This window comes from Schistocerca gregaria, chromosome 1, assembly GCF_023897955.1.
Source record: "Schistocerca gregaria isolate iqSchGreg1 chromosome 1, iqSchGreg1.2, whole genome shotgun sequence".
NCBI classification, from domain to species: Eukaryota; Metazoa; Arthropoda; class Insecta; order Orthoptera; family Acrididae; genus Schistocerca; species Schistocerca gregaria.
The window spans coordinates 206,217,273-206,234,197 of NC_064920.1; the positions used below are offsets into that span (position 1 = coordinate 206,217,273).

Sequence of the window (16,925 nt, forward strand, 5' to 3'; positions counted from 1 at the left end):
GCTCTAATATACCAATAATTTCAGAGTCAACATCTACAAGCAGTTCACTAACTTCATTTCTAATACATCTTATATTTTGATTAAATCTGCTAATTCCTTCTCTACTTGGATACCAGACCTCATCTTAAGGTGATTTCTTTCTTAGAGGGACTGCCTTTAAGCAGGTATACCTATCAGCTGACTTCAGTCTGAGAAAGGTGCAGCACTAACACCAACTACTACAGGAATCTTACCATGAGTGATCCCTGTCGCCTATAAGCTTAGCCAGCCTCCCCTTCCCATACCTATTGAGGTGCTGGCCAGGCCTAATGAAACCCCATCTACTGATAGACTCAACTGGCATCACTGCAATGTGAGCCATGCCCTCCGCCATCAGTGTCTTCCCCAGCCCCTTGTTAACACTACGAACAAAGCATTAAGATGAGGCCAATAATGATGCTGAAACAATTGCATGAAGTGCACATTGGTGCCACCAGTTTGAGTAGCTATCTTTACCAGGTCACCACCTACATCATATTCCCCAACCCTGTGAAGATTATTCCGTGCTCCACCCACAATCACTATCTAATCCTCTTTTGTAAAATTATGACATAACTCCGCTACACTGTCAGTTACCTGAGCCAACCCTGCACTAGGATTCACAAGGTTGGTGACCTGGTACTCACTCCCCAACACTTTCTGCAACAGCTGGCCAACACCTCTACTGTGCGAACCACCCAGCAGCAGAACCTTCTTCTTTCTGTTAGACTTTGCAGTTGACCTAGGCCCCCTAACTGCTGAGGACTGCTGCATGTTCCCTACATCCACACATACAAGAGGTGTCTTTCCACTCAACAGTTGGTCAAATCTATTGCATATGTGCAAAGTAAAACTGTCTGAACATCTCCTCCTTCTAGCTGCCTTCTTACCAACTTCCAGTTCCCATTCCCCATCACCCTTCACCCTCCTCAACCTATCTAGTTCCTCCTTTGCGAATTGTAACTGCACCTGAATGGCACAGATCTTACACTCCTGCTCCTCTATCAACTTATTTCTACTATAGATTCTGCATTCTCAGGAGAGGATCTCGTTAGAATGACCACTTGCTTCCACTACTTTGAACAAATCCCATACTACTCACAAACCTATGATAACACTCACACTTCTCACTCATGGTAAAATTTTAACAATTACTAAAAAAACTAAACGTCTATGTCACCTAAGTTCAGTTAAAACAGAAGAACTATTTAAAGAACTAACAATAGTGGTCTCAAAATTCTCTATCTACTATGAAAGCAACAGATTTTATTAACACTGTAAAGCCACAACTAATATCAGTACCACCAAAACTACACACAATAAAACAAAGCTTCTTAAACATATTTGTGGCTGGTTGAGTTCTCTCTCAATAGTTCTTAACTGTACTGTTAAATGTTAACTAAATCTAGTGAAAATTCCAAGCAGAAAGGGGCATGATTATGAATCTCATATCCTAACATTTGCATGTACAGTAACAACTCAGACCCACATTGATTTCTTAAACTCCCATTATTGATTTTTCAGGTTTTAGAGTACATTTAGCCACCATGGCATCAAAACTAATAAAATGCACATTGATAGTTATGGCATAAATGGGATGATATGATGTATGATAGCTTACCATCTTTTTTATAGATTGCTTATGTGGAATGGAAATTGAATTTATTGGATATTTCTCATTTTTAAGTGCAACTTAGACCACAACAGGTACATGTAATTTCAATTTAATGAGCATTTCCTTTTCATACTAACTTCATATCTTTCATTTTGTGATGATATATATTTTGTAATAATATATATGTGACTGATTTTTTTTTTTTCTATTTTACCTCCTGTCAGAATTCTTCTTGAGTTCATCCAGTGCTGTGTCAATTATGTCCTTCACTTTAGCCACTTGCACATCCTGCTTGACTGGAAAATTAGAGTAATTATTGGTCAATGAAGAATTTGTTATGACAAAAGTAAACATTGGAAGAAGCAGAGACAATTGTTCATCATATAGTGGAGTCAAAGAGTAGTGAATGGGCAGTGAAACAAGAAGATGAGCATTGTAGCTCAACTTTCAAAGTTCCATCCTTTGTAAAAGTAGTCATGCTATGTTGTATATCAAGTCCATTGTAGATAATATATAGCTCTTTATCCATTCATGACCTCCAACTAATGAGTCATCTGAAACACAACTACCAAAATGTGGTCAACCGCAAGGTTGACAAGCAAGTGGCAAAGTACACCACTGAGCACAACATAACTGATATCATCTGTTGCTTTACAGCCCACACTATATGGATCCTCGTCCCCAGAACTAACTTCTATGTTGTTCAGAGGTGGGAACTGTCCAACTAACACATTACTCAGTCCCAGAAACATCCTACATAGCCTCGGTCTTTGCTAGTCACTGCCCTAAACCTGTCTCCATGCATGTGTATGCATGTCTGAAGAAAGGTGCAAGGGCAACAGTAGACTGCTCAACTTCTCGATCTATTTGCTGCTCAATGTCTCCACTGTGTAGTAAGTGATTGCCTTTATTCATTCCATTGTTTCTGTATGAACTATGAAAAACATAAGCTTACAGTATATGACTGCAGTTCACCTGAAGGCAATAAATATAAGAGCAATGCCTTTAATTTTGCAAAGCATATTGTATTATTTAAAACCTTAAAGCATTTGTACTGCTTAAGTGCACTTCTATCAGTTAATTGTTTTTGAAGCATAACTAGTAACTTACGTCCATAATAGTACTGATCAACTGTTTTTAGCCATCCCACATCATCATGGGAGTGAGGTATTATATGAACATTAATGTATCCTGGTTTGGTAGCATGGCATGCCTGAAATAAGAATAAATTACAAGGTAAATAAAATAAATTACTCCAAATACAATGCTGGTTATTAAAATTGTTAAATCCAAAATAACAGGGATAAAACTTATCATGTAGTATATTACAAAAAAATGGACCTAAACAAAAGTTAACATTAGAGGCAGCTGACTTTTAAATGTGTGTCGTTAAGATGGAAGCAAGGATCTCCTTGTGAGGCAGAGATTGACAGATTACTTTAATATCAGTTTCAAGTTCAGTAGAAGAGACCGACTGTTTCACCTGACAAACTAGCATGTGTAAATAACTCCCATGCATATTTTGTCATCAATATATTGGGTGGCTATGGTGAGTCAATAATCATTATTATGGAAGATTTTGTAATGGTCTCACTAGTTCTTCACTTACAACTTCAGATTGTGACACTTCAGCTCAACTGAAAAACTTATTCATTCTCTCTAAAATTGTGTTGGCTGTTTCCATAGCTTTCTCAATACAAGTGAGCCTGTGCTTGGTATTTTAACTAACTGAAAGATAACAAAGAATTAAGAAACTGATTCACTTGACATTACTTTTCATTGTTTGTATACAGTGCAGAATTTTATAATGTGTGGCAGGTTAAAACTGTCCAATGGACTGAGACTCAAATGGCTGCTTTTTATGGGTAGTTTGTTCTCAGCTACACCTGAGCACATCTTATGGGCTGACCCAGAGGATTAAATAAATCCAGGCTTCTACAACTCAGTAGATGTTATAGACTGACTCAGAGGCCCAAATTAACCCAGGCTTCTACACCTGAGCACCAGGCGAACGGTCTACCCGACGGGAGGCCCTCATCACATGACACTTCATTTTTTACCTGAGCACATGTTAAGGATTGACTCAGAGGATGAAATTAACACAGGCTTCTCCCTTTTGTCTTTCCTTGTTTTGTGTGTTGCACATTGATACAGGACCCACCTGCTTGATTATAATTTTGTTTGGTTATAGTTTTTGTGTCATATATCCTGTGTCAAATGAACTAATTCACATGTACGGCATTACTCCTACTTTGTAGGATACAGTACCATTGTATAGCAGACATGGACAATTACAAAAGTCTATATGAACATCGGTACACTTCAAAAGAAACTGCTGGGAGCTGTGTGATTTTTGAAATTACCATCTGAATTTCCATAATATCCTACAACTAAGATATATTAGTCATACTCCACCTGTCAGAAGGATGGCAGGTGAGATTGATGTGTGTTTGTGTGGGTATTACTATACCACAATGTCCGCCCCCGGTAGCTGAGTGGTCAGCACGACAGACTGTCAATCGAAAGAGCCCGGGTTTGATTCCCGGCTGGGTCGGAGATTTTTCTCCGCTCAGGGACTGGGTGTTGTGTTGTCCTAATCATCATCATTTCATCCCCATCGACGTGGAAGTCACCGAAGTGGCGTCAAATCGAAAGACTTGCACCAGGCGAATGGTCTGCCCGACGGGAGGCCCTCGTCACACTTCATTTCATTTCGTTTATACCACAATGTAAAAAAAAAAGTGCCATGGTGTGAATAATAGCAGCAATGGATAGGGTATAACTGAATTTTATAAAGGTTATAGATGGTTTCATTAATTTGAATGTATTAGTTCTTTAGATAGGCACATATTTGTATTTAATAATTCTTCTGTTGTTTGTACAGAACCCCACAGTATTTGGCATACTCTTCTTGCATTGTTAGCATAGTGTTCTTCAACAGAGTGGTAATGCTTAAGTGAATCTGGATATTGTTGTTACATTTCTATACTTATGACCTTACATGGAGTTACTTCCAGTGTGACAGGAACATTTATCAGTTGGCAATGTATTAGAGAAAGCTTTGCATAATTGAACAGATGAAGTGGAAGATCTTGAAGAAAATGGCTTGAATACTTGCTGGCATCTTTCATTGTTGTTGCAGATATATTATCCTGAATTCACAATGAATTCATTCTTCACATTCTGTATTAGAACTGTGTATTTATAGACTGTGGTTAGGATAAGACTCAATAGCTAACTTGTACAGTTCCCTGTCCTTCCTCATATTTCTTCACTCTTCACAATTACTGTTTTCCACAGATTATGGTCTCTAGATCCCAAGGATATGGAAAGAGTCTAAATTTACAGAGGAATGCAATTAAACAGCGTCTGTAGAGTTCACTTCCAACAAAATACAGACAGTTACAGGTGACTAATGTTGTATATCAAGGGAACTAGCCATGATCTATTGAAATTTTGGAATGTCAAAGGTTGTGGATTATCACAGAAACACACACACACTCACACACACACACACACACACACACACACAGACACACACACACACACACACACACACACACACACACACACACATTATACTTCTTCAGAAAATCTCACTAATATTTCATTTATAATATTTTGGTGCAGTTCTTGTATTAGTATATACTTACCACTTATGTGAATATATTTTAAATTGTGAAAGGATAATAATAATTACATGCTATATGAATGGAGAGTGTGCTGTGCACAGGCTATCGCCCAATCAATCAGCAACCCCCTCACACCTTTGATGTGTGAGTAGCTCATCCAGGTAAGGGCCACACCACCCGAAGACAAGTCAATATCGTGCATGCTTACCAAGCCGACAGTGGCAGTGTGAATGTCACTAGGGGTCACTGACCTCATTGTTTTCATGACCATAAGTAGCTTCTGCTCTAAGCTGGTGCAACGAGGCTATTCGGATCGGCACAGAGCTGCTCCAGGCAGACTTCCCCTCAAGTCCTTTGCACCAGGCACCCCATCGCTCACACAGGAAAACTTCAACTCCTTCAATGTGTTACCATTTGCCAGCCACTGCCACCATGGAAATTACCAGTGACTACCTCAGGCACTGCTGTCATGCCTGAGGCTGCATGCAACTTTGTTATCAGTCATCAACCATATTATTCATTGTCCTGTACTGTAGTCACAGACTTTTGACTTTGTCCATTGCTAGGGACATCTGCATACTTACTGATTATTGTAAATATGGTGTTTAGCATGAACTATTGTGAACAGTTCTCATAACTGACTTTCTCTGAAGGGGAGCCTTAGTTGATGTATTTTACAATAAATCTGTTCTACATTGTTTACTTGGGCTGTATTCTCACTATGCATCAACCAGCATCGGATACAACAAGAAGCAATGAGGTATTTTTCTATGAACCAATTGTTTCACATGTGTTTTATGCCCCAGAACATGTTCATGTTACTGCGACTCCTATCACTTGAAGGCTTTGATAGTGATTTTCCATTCCGACACATCTAACACTTCGGATGTCACTACCCAGTTACTACTGTTGCTCCAGAACATGCAACAGGCCATGCATGTGATGGTTGGGAAGCTGACGGCCATCACCACAATGAGAAACTTCCCACCTTTTGGACTAAACAACTACATCTATTCCAGCATTTAGAGAGCATTTTTTTGCAACATGGCGTTCTGGCTTCACTGGACAGATTTCATTATGTTGTGGTGCACTTGGATGAGGCCCAAGTTATGCATACAGAAGAAGTGTTAGCTTCGCAAAATTGTGAGTTCCTTAAAGCAGGCTTAATTAAAGAATATACTACTCCTTAAATACAGAGAACAGATTATGTAAAGTATTAAGAGACATACTGTCTGGTGACATGTCACCAAAACAAATACTGGCAGAGTTAAAATTGCCAGCAAGTAATGATTTGTTGTCAGAAGCTTCCATGCGTTTATTATGGCTTAGACAACTTCCGCAAACAATTAGCACTGTCTTGGCAGCACATGCTGATTTGTCTTTGGTAGCCTTGACAGATAAAGAGGAGGTCATCGCTGTGTATTCGCAACATAAAGATTGTAGCAGTGTGCAGCATACTGGCATAGGCGTGAGCCCCGAATTGAGCATCAGAGTGAAGGCGGGTGGTGTGACTCTGACACAAGGAATCACTAGCCATGCACGCAAGCACAGCAGGACAACTGACCATGTGCATGAAAGATTTACTTGTGACAGTGGCAGCACTGAAATGCCAGTGAGTATTCACACCGGAACCAAAAATAAAGAAGCCTGATCAGATAAAGCCAAATAATATTTTGTGGTGTTGGTAGCATTGAGTTCTGGAAAGAACACATGTCAGTGTAACAATCTATCCAATTTTCAAGACTTTTTCAATCAACCCATCAGTGTAAAATGTGCCCTACTATTTCCTTTTGTGCTGGTTTTAAGGATTCAAACACCTCGAACACAGGCAATGTGGTACATACCCAGGTGTGTCACGTGAGAATATTTCTGTGCACTTGTCATTCAATGATCAGAGTTTACTGGATAAGAAACCTCTGAAAATCAAAGATATGCACGGAATGGTTTTCAAATCTAAGAATGGTTTCACAGAGTCCTACAAGAAGACAATGATTATCATTTGTGGATGAGTTTGAAAACTATAGTTTTGCAGAGCTCCAGTTTGCGAATAGAATACAATTCACAAAAAAGATTGGTCTTGTTTGTTCGAAGTCGTTTATTTGTGAGGGACAAGAAGACAGAAATGACATTTTTGGTTGACACTGGCTGTGACTGCAGCATTTTACAGCCAAGATACTTCATTGGAGATGGTTCGAAGATACCAATTATGCTAATGGCAGCAAATAATTCTGGGATAGTGATATTCGCAAAAGAAGTATTTTCATTGAATTTAGGGCTACAATACACATTCACATGGTCTTTCATAATGGCAAATATAACAGAGCAGTTCTTAGGAGCTGATTTTTAGCATTTGTTTCTATTGGCTCCCAATTTGTCAACACACTGCTTGCTCGAAGTGGCTCAGTTAGTGACAGTTAGCAAAGGATGTGATGCTGCACTGCAGGATTTCCCAGAAATTATAGTTGTTAGGAGACCTGGGATGGTTTGCAAGCATAACACACAACACTACATTCAGACATTATACGGTCCTCTGGTATCAGCTCGTCTTCACATGCTAATGACAGAAAAGCTAAAGAAGACCTTGACAGACAAATTAGTGAAGCTATTGTGGCTCTATCAGATAGCCATGGGCACCACCTATCTATCTATTCACAAAGAAGAATGGAAATTGTTGCATGTATAGGGATTACAGAGTTCTAAATCCCCACACTATTCCCATCAAATATCCATTACCTCAGGTGGCCAACTGCAACTAGGCTGTAGCTCGAGCAAAAGTTTATAATGTAATTGGCTGTTGCAAGGGGTATGCACAGATACCAGTGCCAAAGAGCGATGGGAAGAATATGGCTAACACTACTCCATTTGGGCTCTTCCATTTAAACTTTATGCCCTTTAGTCTCAAAAAGGCAGCACAACCATGCCAGAGGTTTATACTCCAAGTTCTACGAAACCTATTGTGTTAATGGATGACAGTTTCATTGTCTTAGATAGAATGGAGCAACATGAGGCAGACCTGTGACACATTTCCAGAGGCCTAATAATTTGGAGTGGTGATCAACAAAAACAAATGTATTTTCAATAAAGAGAGTGTGCAGCTCCTGAGCTTCACTGTTTTGGCAGAAGTTCTGTGTGCAAACCCAAACAGGGAGCAGATAATTAATGATTTTCCAGTTTCATAGACCTTCAAGGAAGTACTATGAGTTTTGCAAAAAATTAATGCCATCTGCCACAAGCAGCTGTGAAACAGACACCATTGGCAGCATTTCTCAGGGGGAAACTCACCTCTGGGAACAAAGAAGTACCTTGGAATGAGAAATGTTCAAGGAGACAAAGGGTCCAATGACCTATGCAGTACTATTACATCACCCTATTCATAATGCCTAATGTAATCATGGTCAACGCCAGTGAGGAGGCAGATGGAGCAACCTTTCAACAGAGGATTGATACTCACTGGCAACCCTTATTTTTTTCTCATTCCTAGCACAGCCACGGCGTAAATGGAGCGCTACTGATCGAGAATTGCTCACCAACATGAGCAATAAAATTCTTCAGAGAATTCCTGGAAGGCAAACACTTTTCAGTACACACAGACTGTGCACAACTTATGGCTCAGTCACGTGGCAGACTACATTGAACAATACTCCACTGACTTCAGGCACATCAGTGACAAGGACATTGTCGCTGCTGATTATTTATCACATAGCTGAACCAGTGTGAAAGCAGTCTGTTGGAAGAAAATAGCCCAGGATCAACAAGACGACATGGAATTAGCACAATTATTTGCAACTCAGCCACATAGCTTGGTGTTGATCCAAACAGAAGTGAAAGAACTGGTAATTACTTTATGATGCGACACATCACCTGGGGATTAGGGCTTCCATTAGATTACTGTCACAATAAGCCATACAGCTTGTGATCAGAAAGGGCACCTGCCATTGGCCACAATGCTGTTTACGGAACCAAAAAGGCAGAGTAGGCAGACACATATACACACCATCTGGATTATTTTTTTGAGCCTGCAGCACACATTATCCATTTACACATTGATCTAGTGGGACCTCTTCCATGTTCAGAGAATTACAGTTATGTGATGACAGTTATGGATTGGTTCTCATGTTGGTCAGGGGCATTTCCCATTTCCAACATTTCGGCTAAAATGATAGCTGTGATGCTTCTCTCTGGATGCCCACTACTTCCACAAATATCATGTCCAATTGATGACGATAGTTTGAGGTCTGTTTATTTCAGGAGCTTCTTCTGACATGTGGATATCAATGCATTTGGACAACTAGCTGCCATTCAGCAAGCAGTGGGTTAGTTGAAAGATTTCATTGGATTCAAGACAGAATTGATGGTGCATGGCTCCAAACAGACCGAAGCTTTACCATTTGCATTATTAGGTATTCATTCAGCTGAGAAACTGGTTCTAGCAAGCTCATCTGCAGAGCTGGTTTTCGGCAAACAGGTATGGCTTCTTGTAGATATGCTTACTGACAAGCCAGCGGTCCTTCCAACCAACGAGCAAGTGTCAAATTTCTGTCAGCGTATCAAAGAAAGGATTTCAATCATCGACATGGACTCCCCACAACATCATAGTAACAAAACAGTATTCAGACACAGGAATCTACATTGATGTATGTACGGCTATGGCATGATATTGCCTGTCCTCCTCATTGCCAATTATATGTGGGGTCTTTCCAAGTATTAAAAAGATTATTCAGTGACTTCGTGATAGACAAGAACAGGAGACAGTCTCCATAGAGCCACTGAAATCTGCATACCTCGACACTAATGACATCATACCTTTGAGTTTAGCAGGTACGAGTGACAAACCTTGAGTTGCACCTAGACCTCATGCTATGGATCTCACAAGTGTAACAGACAGCATTCCAACATTTGCGCCAGTGATCATCTAGGCTGAAAGATCTGTTTGCCACTAGCACCCCACTATCATTGGGGCACTGGACTTCAAAAACGAGGGAGGTGTAGTGATAAGTGACATCGATCAGAGCAACAAAGACTGCAGTGACCTGTTTCTGTTATCTTGACGTACATATTTTTTTTCTTTTTTTTTGCATGATGTTGATGCTAATGAGCGGATCTTGTAATTTGTGGTTTTATAAAATTATGTTGTGTTATTTTGCGTGTGTGGTCAGATTACTCTCCTTTCATTCCTGTCATACACGTTGATGAAGATAATTAAAATATCATTCAGAGGCACTTGTCTTTCACTGCGTCACTGACGAGTTTTTCTTAGTTCTACTACTCTGGAGTTTTCAGTTTATCTAAGAAATTTAAAATGAGTAGAAAATGATTTAGATACTCTTTATCGCAGACTATATGAATTATACAGTGCAGCTTATGTTGATAAAAGTAAACGAAATGTAAAAGGAGAAGATAACACCTTATGGCGAAGTTTGAAAAGTATTGACAACGTTGACGCTGAAGTGGATTCAAAAATCAAGGAATTGCACATAAAACTGACGCAAAAGAAAACGACAGTTGCACTTTTTTTTCGAAAATTCCTTCGTCATCAAAACCACCAAAACATCTAGAGACATTATTTTAATATTTCGTTCTCCCCGCTTAAAATAAATTTGGTGTCCGGTTGCAAAACAGAACGACCCAATCAGTTAAGTTCAGTTGTTATCTTTACCCATTATAAAGCAAAGTCGGAACCGCATCTTCCTGTCTTCCTGCTCGAGGTACAGGGTCGATTTCAATATGGTTTTCACATTATAGCTGGATTCTTCAGGGTGATTTAGTACACATATTGTGTGAAAGTATCGAGCGAGGTGGCGCAGTGGTTAAACACTGGACTCGCATTCGGGAGGACGACGGTTCAATCCAGCGTCCGGCCATCCTGATTTAGGTTTTCCGTGATTTCCCTAAATAGCTCCAGGCAAATGCCGCGATGGTTCCTTTCAAAGGGCACGGCCAGCTTCCACCCCGTTCTTCCCTAATCCGATGTGACCGATGACCTCGTTGTCTGGTCTCCATCCCCAAAATAACCCAACCCAATTGTGTAAAATACCCATAAAAACTCTAAACATATTAATACGCAATCAAGTGGAAGCCAGTTACTTCAAACAGTACCTAACTCTACCCCTAGTGAGAACATTTCTAGGAATTAAATTGTAATGCCAGAATCTGAACTCAGTAGTTTGCTGTTAGCACGCTATTCTGGCATGGCGACAGGTGAAGCAAAAACAAAATAACAGCAATAAGCAAAACCCATCAACACGAAGAAAACATACTGACGAGAAAGAACAGCGCAATGGAACGACGAAAAACGGTCGTGTTTCTAAAAAGCCAAAAATTCTAGAAATCTGTGACAGGAATTCTGACTTAGCAGCTGCTCTTAAAATTCAAAATACTGTTGCTTGGCCTAAAGCAGAAAAGAAAATCAGTTCAGTTTACTTGAAGTCATACAGGAGATTGTGGTTCTGGATGGCGCAGTTAATAATCGATGTCGCACGAAATTGTAGGGTGCTGCAAAACATCGAACTTACAAACCAAATTATGTAAACAAAGCTATACATCAGTCGATCAGTCTGTTTACGTGGTATGTGTAATAAAAAAAATATGGTGAAGGGAAATCTGACGCTGTGACACACTCCAGGCCTACATTCATACCATGCCAGCAGCATCTAAATTACTAGTTTAGTTAGTCTGAACAGCAATTCAATAATAAGGTGTTCTTTAAGAATAATCCCCAAAACATGGATAAATACTATGAGGCTTTCCTTAGCGTATTAATATACGCTAACGTAACCAAAATATGTGCAAAGAAAAATACAAGATAATGGCAAGAAAATATTAGAACGCTTAATGAAGCAATGAGGAAGTGATAATAATGACACACTAAAATAAAACTATAAAAAGACGCACCACGAAAGATTTATCCGAATTGAACAGAAATTGGTAGATGTGATGTACATGCACAGACAAACAAATGATTACAACTTCATAAAAATTGAATTATTTATTCAAGAGAAAGAGCTTCACAAATTGAACATGTCAATACTGTGTTGGTCCACCTCTGACCTCCTTGCAAGGAATTATTCGGCTTGACACTGAGTGACAGATTTGTTGGGTGTTCTCTCGTTGTATATTGCACCGAATTCTGTCAAATTGGCATGTTAGATGGTCAAAGTCCGAAGCCGACTGGAGGGCACTGCCCAGAATGGTCCAAAACATGTTAATCGGAGAGAGATCCAGCGACCTTGTTAGCCACGGTAGGGTTTGACAAGAATAAAGACAAGCAATAAAAACTCTCGCTTTGTGCTGATGAACATTATTTTGCTAAAATGTAAGCTCACCCACATAAAGGATCATTTTTCATGAACGGCAATAAAATGGATTGCAGAATAATGCCACAGATGACAGACAACCATCAGTCTTGGTTGTTGGGCCATACGCCAGGCGACATTCAGGATGAAACTTCCTGGCAGATTAAAACTGTGTGCGGGACCAAGACTCGAACTCGGTACCTTTGCCTTCCGCGGGCAAGTGCTCTACCAACTGAGCACCCAAGGACGACTCACGCCCCGTCCTCACAGCTTTAATTCTGCCAGTACCTCGTCTCCTACCTTCCAAACTTCACAGAAGCTCTCCTGAGAACCTTGCAGAACTAGCACTCCTGGAAGAAAGGATATTGCGGAGACATGGCTTAGCCACAGCCTGGGGGATGTTTCTAGAATGAAATTTTCACTCTACCCAAATACTTTCTTCCTGTAGTGCTAGTTCTGCAGGGTTTGCAGGAAAGTTTCTGTGAAGTTTGGAAGGTAGGAGACGAAGTACTGGAGGAATTTAAGCTCTGAGGACGTGGCGTGAGGTGTGCTTGGGTAGCTCAGTTGGTAGAGCATTTGCCTACGAAAGGCAAAGGTCCCGAGTTCGAGTCTCGGTCCGGCACACAGAAAGAACAAAGACATAATCAGGAAGAAAGGAAGCAATGAAAAATACCCTTTCCTCCAAGGACAATCGTCGCATCTACAAGTGCTCAATAGTATTTGAAGATTATGTTAATTCAATTTTATTAAAAGTCCTATGGCTATAACACTTTGAAATATCATAACGTATTACATATATGAAATATATAAATAATTAAATAGAAATTTTGGGAATAAGTAAGAGTAAATAATTTTTATTATTTTTACTAATAGTTAAAAGAGTATAATCAGAGTAACGAAATATATTAACAAAACTTTAATAGCAGAAATTAAAAAAACCTGAGTACGTTTGGGGGGGGGGGGGGGGGGGCGACTCATTGGACCCCTGTGGGTTGTACACCAGTTTTCTCAGGAAATGATTTGGTGACTGTTCTGCATGAAAGGAGGCTCTGAGGAAATATAATAAAATACGCTCTAAGACAAGACAAAAAATAAAAAACAAAAACAACGATGCACCATGAAGGAATTATACGAAAGGGGCGTCAATCAGTAGATATGATGTACATATACAGACTAACAAATGATTGCAATTTCAGAAAAAAATTCGATGATTTATTCAAGAGAAGCAGCTTCACAAATTGAGCAATTCAGTAACGTGTTGGTTCACCTCCGGCCCTTATGCAAGCAGATATTCGGCTTTTCATATATTAAGAAAGCTGCTAGATGTCCTCCTGAGGGATATCGTGCCAGACTCTGTCCAACTGGCGCATCAGATCGTCAAAATCCCGCGCTGGTTAGAGGGCACTGCCCATAATGCTCCAAACTTTCTCAACTGGGGAGGGATCTGGCGAACTAGCTAGCTAAGGTAGGGTTTGGCAAACACGAATACAAGCAGTAGAAACTCTCTCCATGTGCGGTCAGGCATTATCTTGCTGAAATGTAAGCGCAGGATGGCTTGTCATGCAGCACAACAAAACGGAGGGTAGAATGTCATCAATGTATCGCTGTTCTGTAAGATTGCAATGGATGATAACCAAATTGGTCCTGTTCTGAAAAGAAATACAATCAAATAATTTTCCGAGAAAACTGAGACACAATTCAAAGGGGTCCAATAGATCAACCCCCTCCCTCCCTCTCCATAAACCCAGGTTTTTCAATTTTTAATTTCTATGTCTCGTTAACACATTTTGTTAACCTGGTAATACCATTTTACTATTAGTAAAAAGAATAAAAACATGATTACTCCGATTTATTTCTACAATATCTGTTTAATTAATGATATGTAATACAAAAATAACAAATCTATTATCATTTTTCAAAATATCAGTCATTGGATTTTTAATAAAATGAAATTAACATAAACTTTCAGTACTGCTGAACAGTTGTAGGTAGGGTTTATTATCATTGGAAAAAAGGGTATTTTTCCCTGCTTCTAGCCTTCTTAATCATATCTTTGTTCTTTGAGATGTATTGGTAAAATTCTACACAGTCGATTTTGTAGGTGTGCAGGATTTGTAGGACTGCTTCAAGAGAATCTATGTTCATTTTGTTCCGTTCATCAGTCAATTGGATATTCATGAACGAAAATATCATTTCAGTGTTTGCATTACAAGCTGCTATTGCAAACAGATATCATGGAATTATTATCGTCTCTGAGTACTGCTGAAGAAAGTCACAGCTTTAAAGAAAATCTCACCCTCTTCTTACACTGCAGTTGTGTTTCGTTTTTATCATTCCACTTGTGAAGATTTTTTAAACGAAATCTGTCAATATTCCAGACTGATCAAGCAGAACAGAGTCATCGATTTGAATTTTTTCCCCTTAAAATAAGAAACTGTCTCTTCAACATTTCTCCATTTGGCGCTCTATTCAGTGAGAACCAATCAAACACCAACCATAATTATGAATATGAGTTACTCCGATATTCTGTACAGGTGTCATAAAATTTGTCATCTTCTTCTTTAAAGTCCTTTTCTGCTGACTGTGTTACTTGTGCTCTTTTAACCCTAGATTACTAAACCCTCGTAAAATTTCCATTGCAGTTCGTATCTCCCACCAATCTGTACACATTAGCGACACATCCTTTTGAGTATCTTCACGGAAAACGTATTTGTTAACTATGGCCTAATTTTTTGTTGCCTGACTTGAGTAGTTCAGTGGCACTGGTTCCCTCATCGTAAACATTATGAATGTTCAGTAATGTGTACCTGTTTTCTAATAGTCAGCATACTTGTTCCCACAGAATTTATTTCAGTATGCTAGTGAAATTAGGACAATATGAATGGTGCTCAGTTGAATTTTGACGCTAACATACTGGGTGATTTGTTTCAAGAAACTGATAAAGACGCAAACAATGGAGAGTTCAGTGATGAGGAAGATTTTCTTCAAGAAGATAATGCTGTATGTACAGATGATAGTGATATAGACTCAGACATTGAAGTAGCAAACGATGAACTGGATGAAGAATTCCTGGGTGACCGTCGAAGAAAGCACAGAAGTCTCAAATAATTTTGTATGTACAATTCTCTTGGTGTCATTTTAATTATAATAACTGGTAACTAATTAATAACATAAATTATTATTTCTTTTCCCACCACATTTTGAGCAGTAAAACTGTCATTATAGGTTATCAAACAGGGCATTGTGTACTTATTTTGTATGTAACATAACTACTGGAACCCTAATAATTGTAATTACCCACTGCATAACCTATAGATTATAACTTTTATTGAATAAAATTTCGAGTAGAAAAATTTACGATGCTTTAGTAGTAACTTAGTATTTTCTCCCTTTAGTGGTCTAGTGTTTAGAACAGATATAACATTTTTAAAAAAAGGAACTCCTACTCTTTTCTCTTAAAACAGTTTCAAGAGTATTTTTCAGGACTTCCTTTACCTCTGCTACACTTTTCATGTTCCCCTCAGTCTTCTTTACTTCCATGCTGCAAAATGCTAAACTTGATTTGAATGAATCACAAGTAGGCTTCACTTAAAGGACTGATGAGAAATTGAACCAATATTTTGGGACCTTCATCTTTATTTCGGAAAAAATGTTTTAAGGGTCCAAACAACATGATGACTTGCTCAACTGCTCGAAATAGTGATAACCAGCAGCTTTTCAAGTGATATATTGCAATCATATATTCAGTCCCTGTATAGTCGCAAACTATATAGTCACAAACCACCTTCAGACTCTTTACTCTAACTGTCGACGTAGAAAAGTAGAAGAATAGTTCCACAATGATAGTTTCAACAGCACAGTTTAAACTCACAGCAGATGTCTGCATGCAGTTGTGTAAAACATTTGCAGGACAGTCTATCCCTTCAATGTTTTCATGTAATATTCTCTTTAATTTGGTAAATACGTTACCTTTGACTTGTCTTTTTAAACTACCAAAGTTGGTGATTGTATTGTCTCCAAGGAATGCCACATATTAAGTTTTCCGTGATCAAACATTACAATAGAATTCAAACAAAATGTTGAAGTTTGTTGAGATGTTTCATAAGGTAAGGAACTCGCCATCAAAAGTTTGGTCTTAATTCCTTCACTAATATCGAAAAATGAACAATAAACAGAACTATTTCAGCTTTATGAGTGCTGGCATCAGTGGATGCCCCATAGAAAGAAGAATTTTCGGTGTCCTCAAGACTTTTCTTTAAACTCTGGAGAAAAATAACTCCTGTTGAAACATCCCCTTTGGAAAATTATAAATTAATGTGCTGGTAAACCACTTGCGTTATTTGATTTTCAAACAGCTGATCAAAACTG

At 39.0% G+C, this 16,925-nt stretch overlaps 1 protein-coding gene and 1 non-coding gene across 2 annotated transcripts in view; one reads left to right on the forward strand and one right to left on the reverse strand.

The window, feature by feature from the left end:
- Positions 1 to 16,925, reverse strand: part of LOC126336947 (lysosomal alpha-mannosidase-like) — a 118,430-nt gene that overhangs the window by 77,687 nt on the left and 23,818 nt on the right. Inside the window, exons 2-3 of the mRNA XM_050001136.1 lie at positions 2,744 to 2,846; positions 1,848 to 1,929 (exon numbers count right to left, since the gene is read on the reverse strand). Of these exons, the coding sequence (XP_049857093.1) occupies positions 1,848 to 1,929; positions 2,744 to 2,846 (185 nt within the window). The remainder of the gene's footprint in view (positions 1 to 1,847; positions 1,930 to 2,743; positions 2,847 to 16,925) is intronic.
- Trnar-acg (transfer RNA arginine (anticodon ACG)) lies at positions 13,106 to 13,180 on the forward strand. The gene has a single exon. It is a non-coding gene; the product is annotated as a tRNA-Arg (tRNA).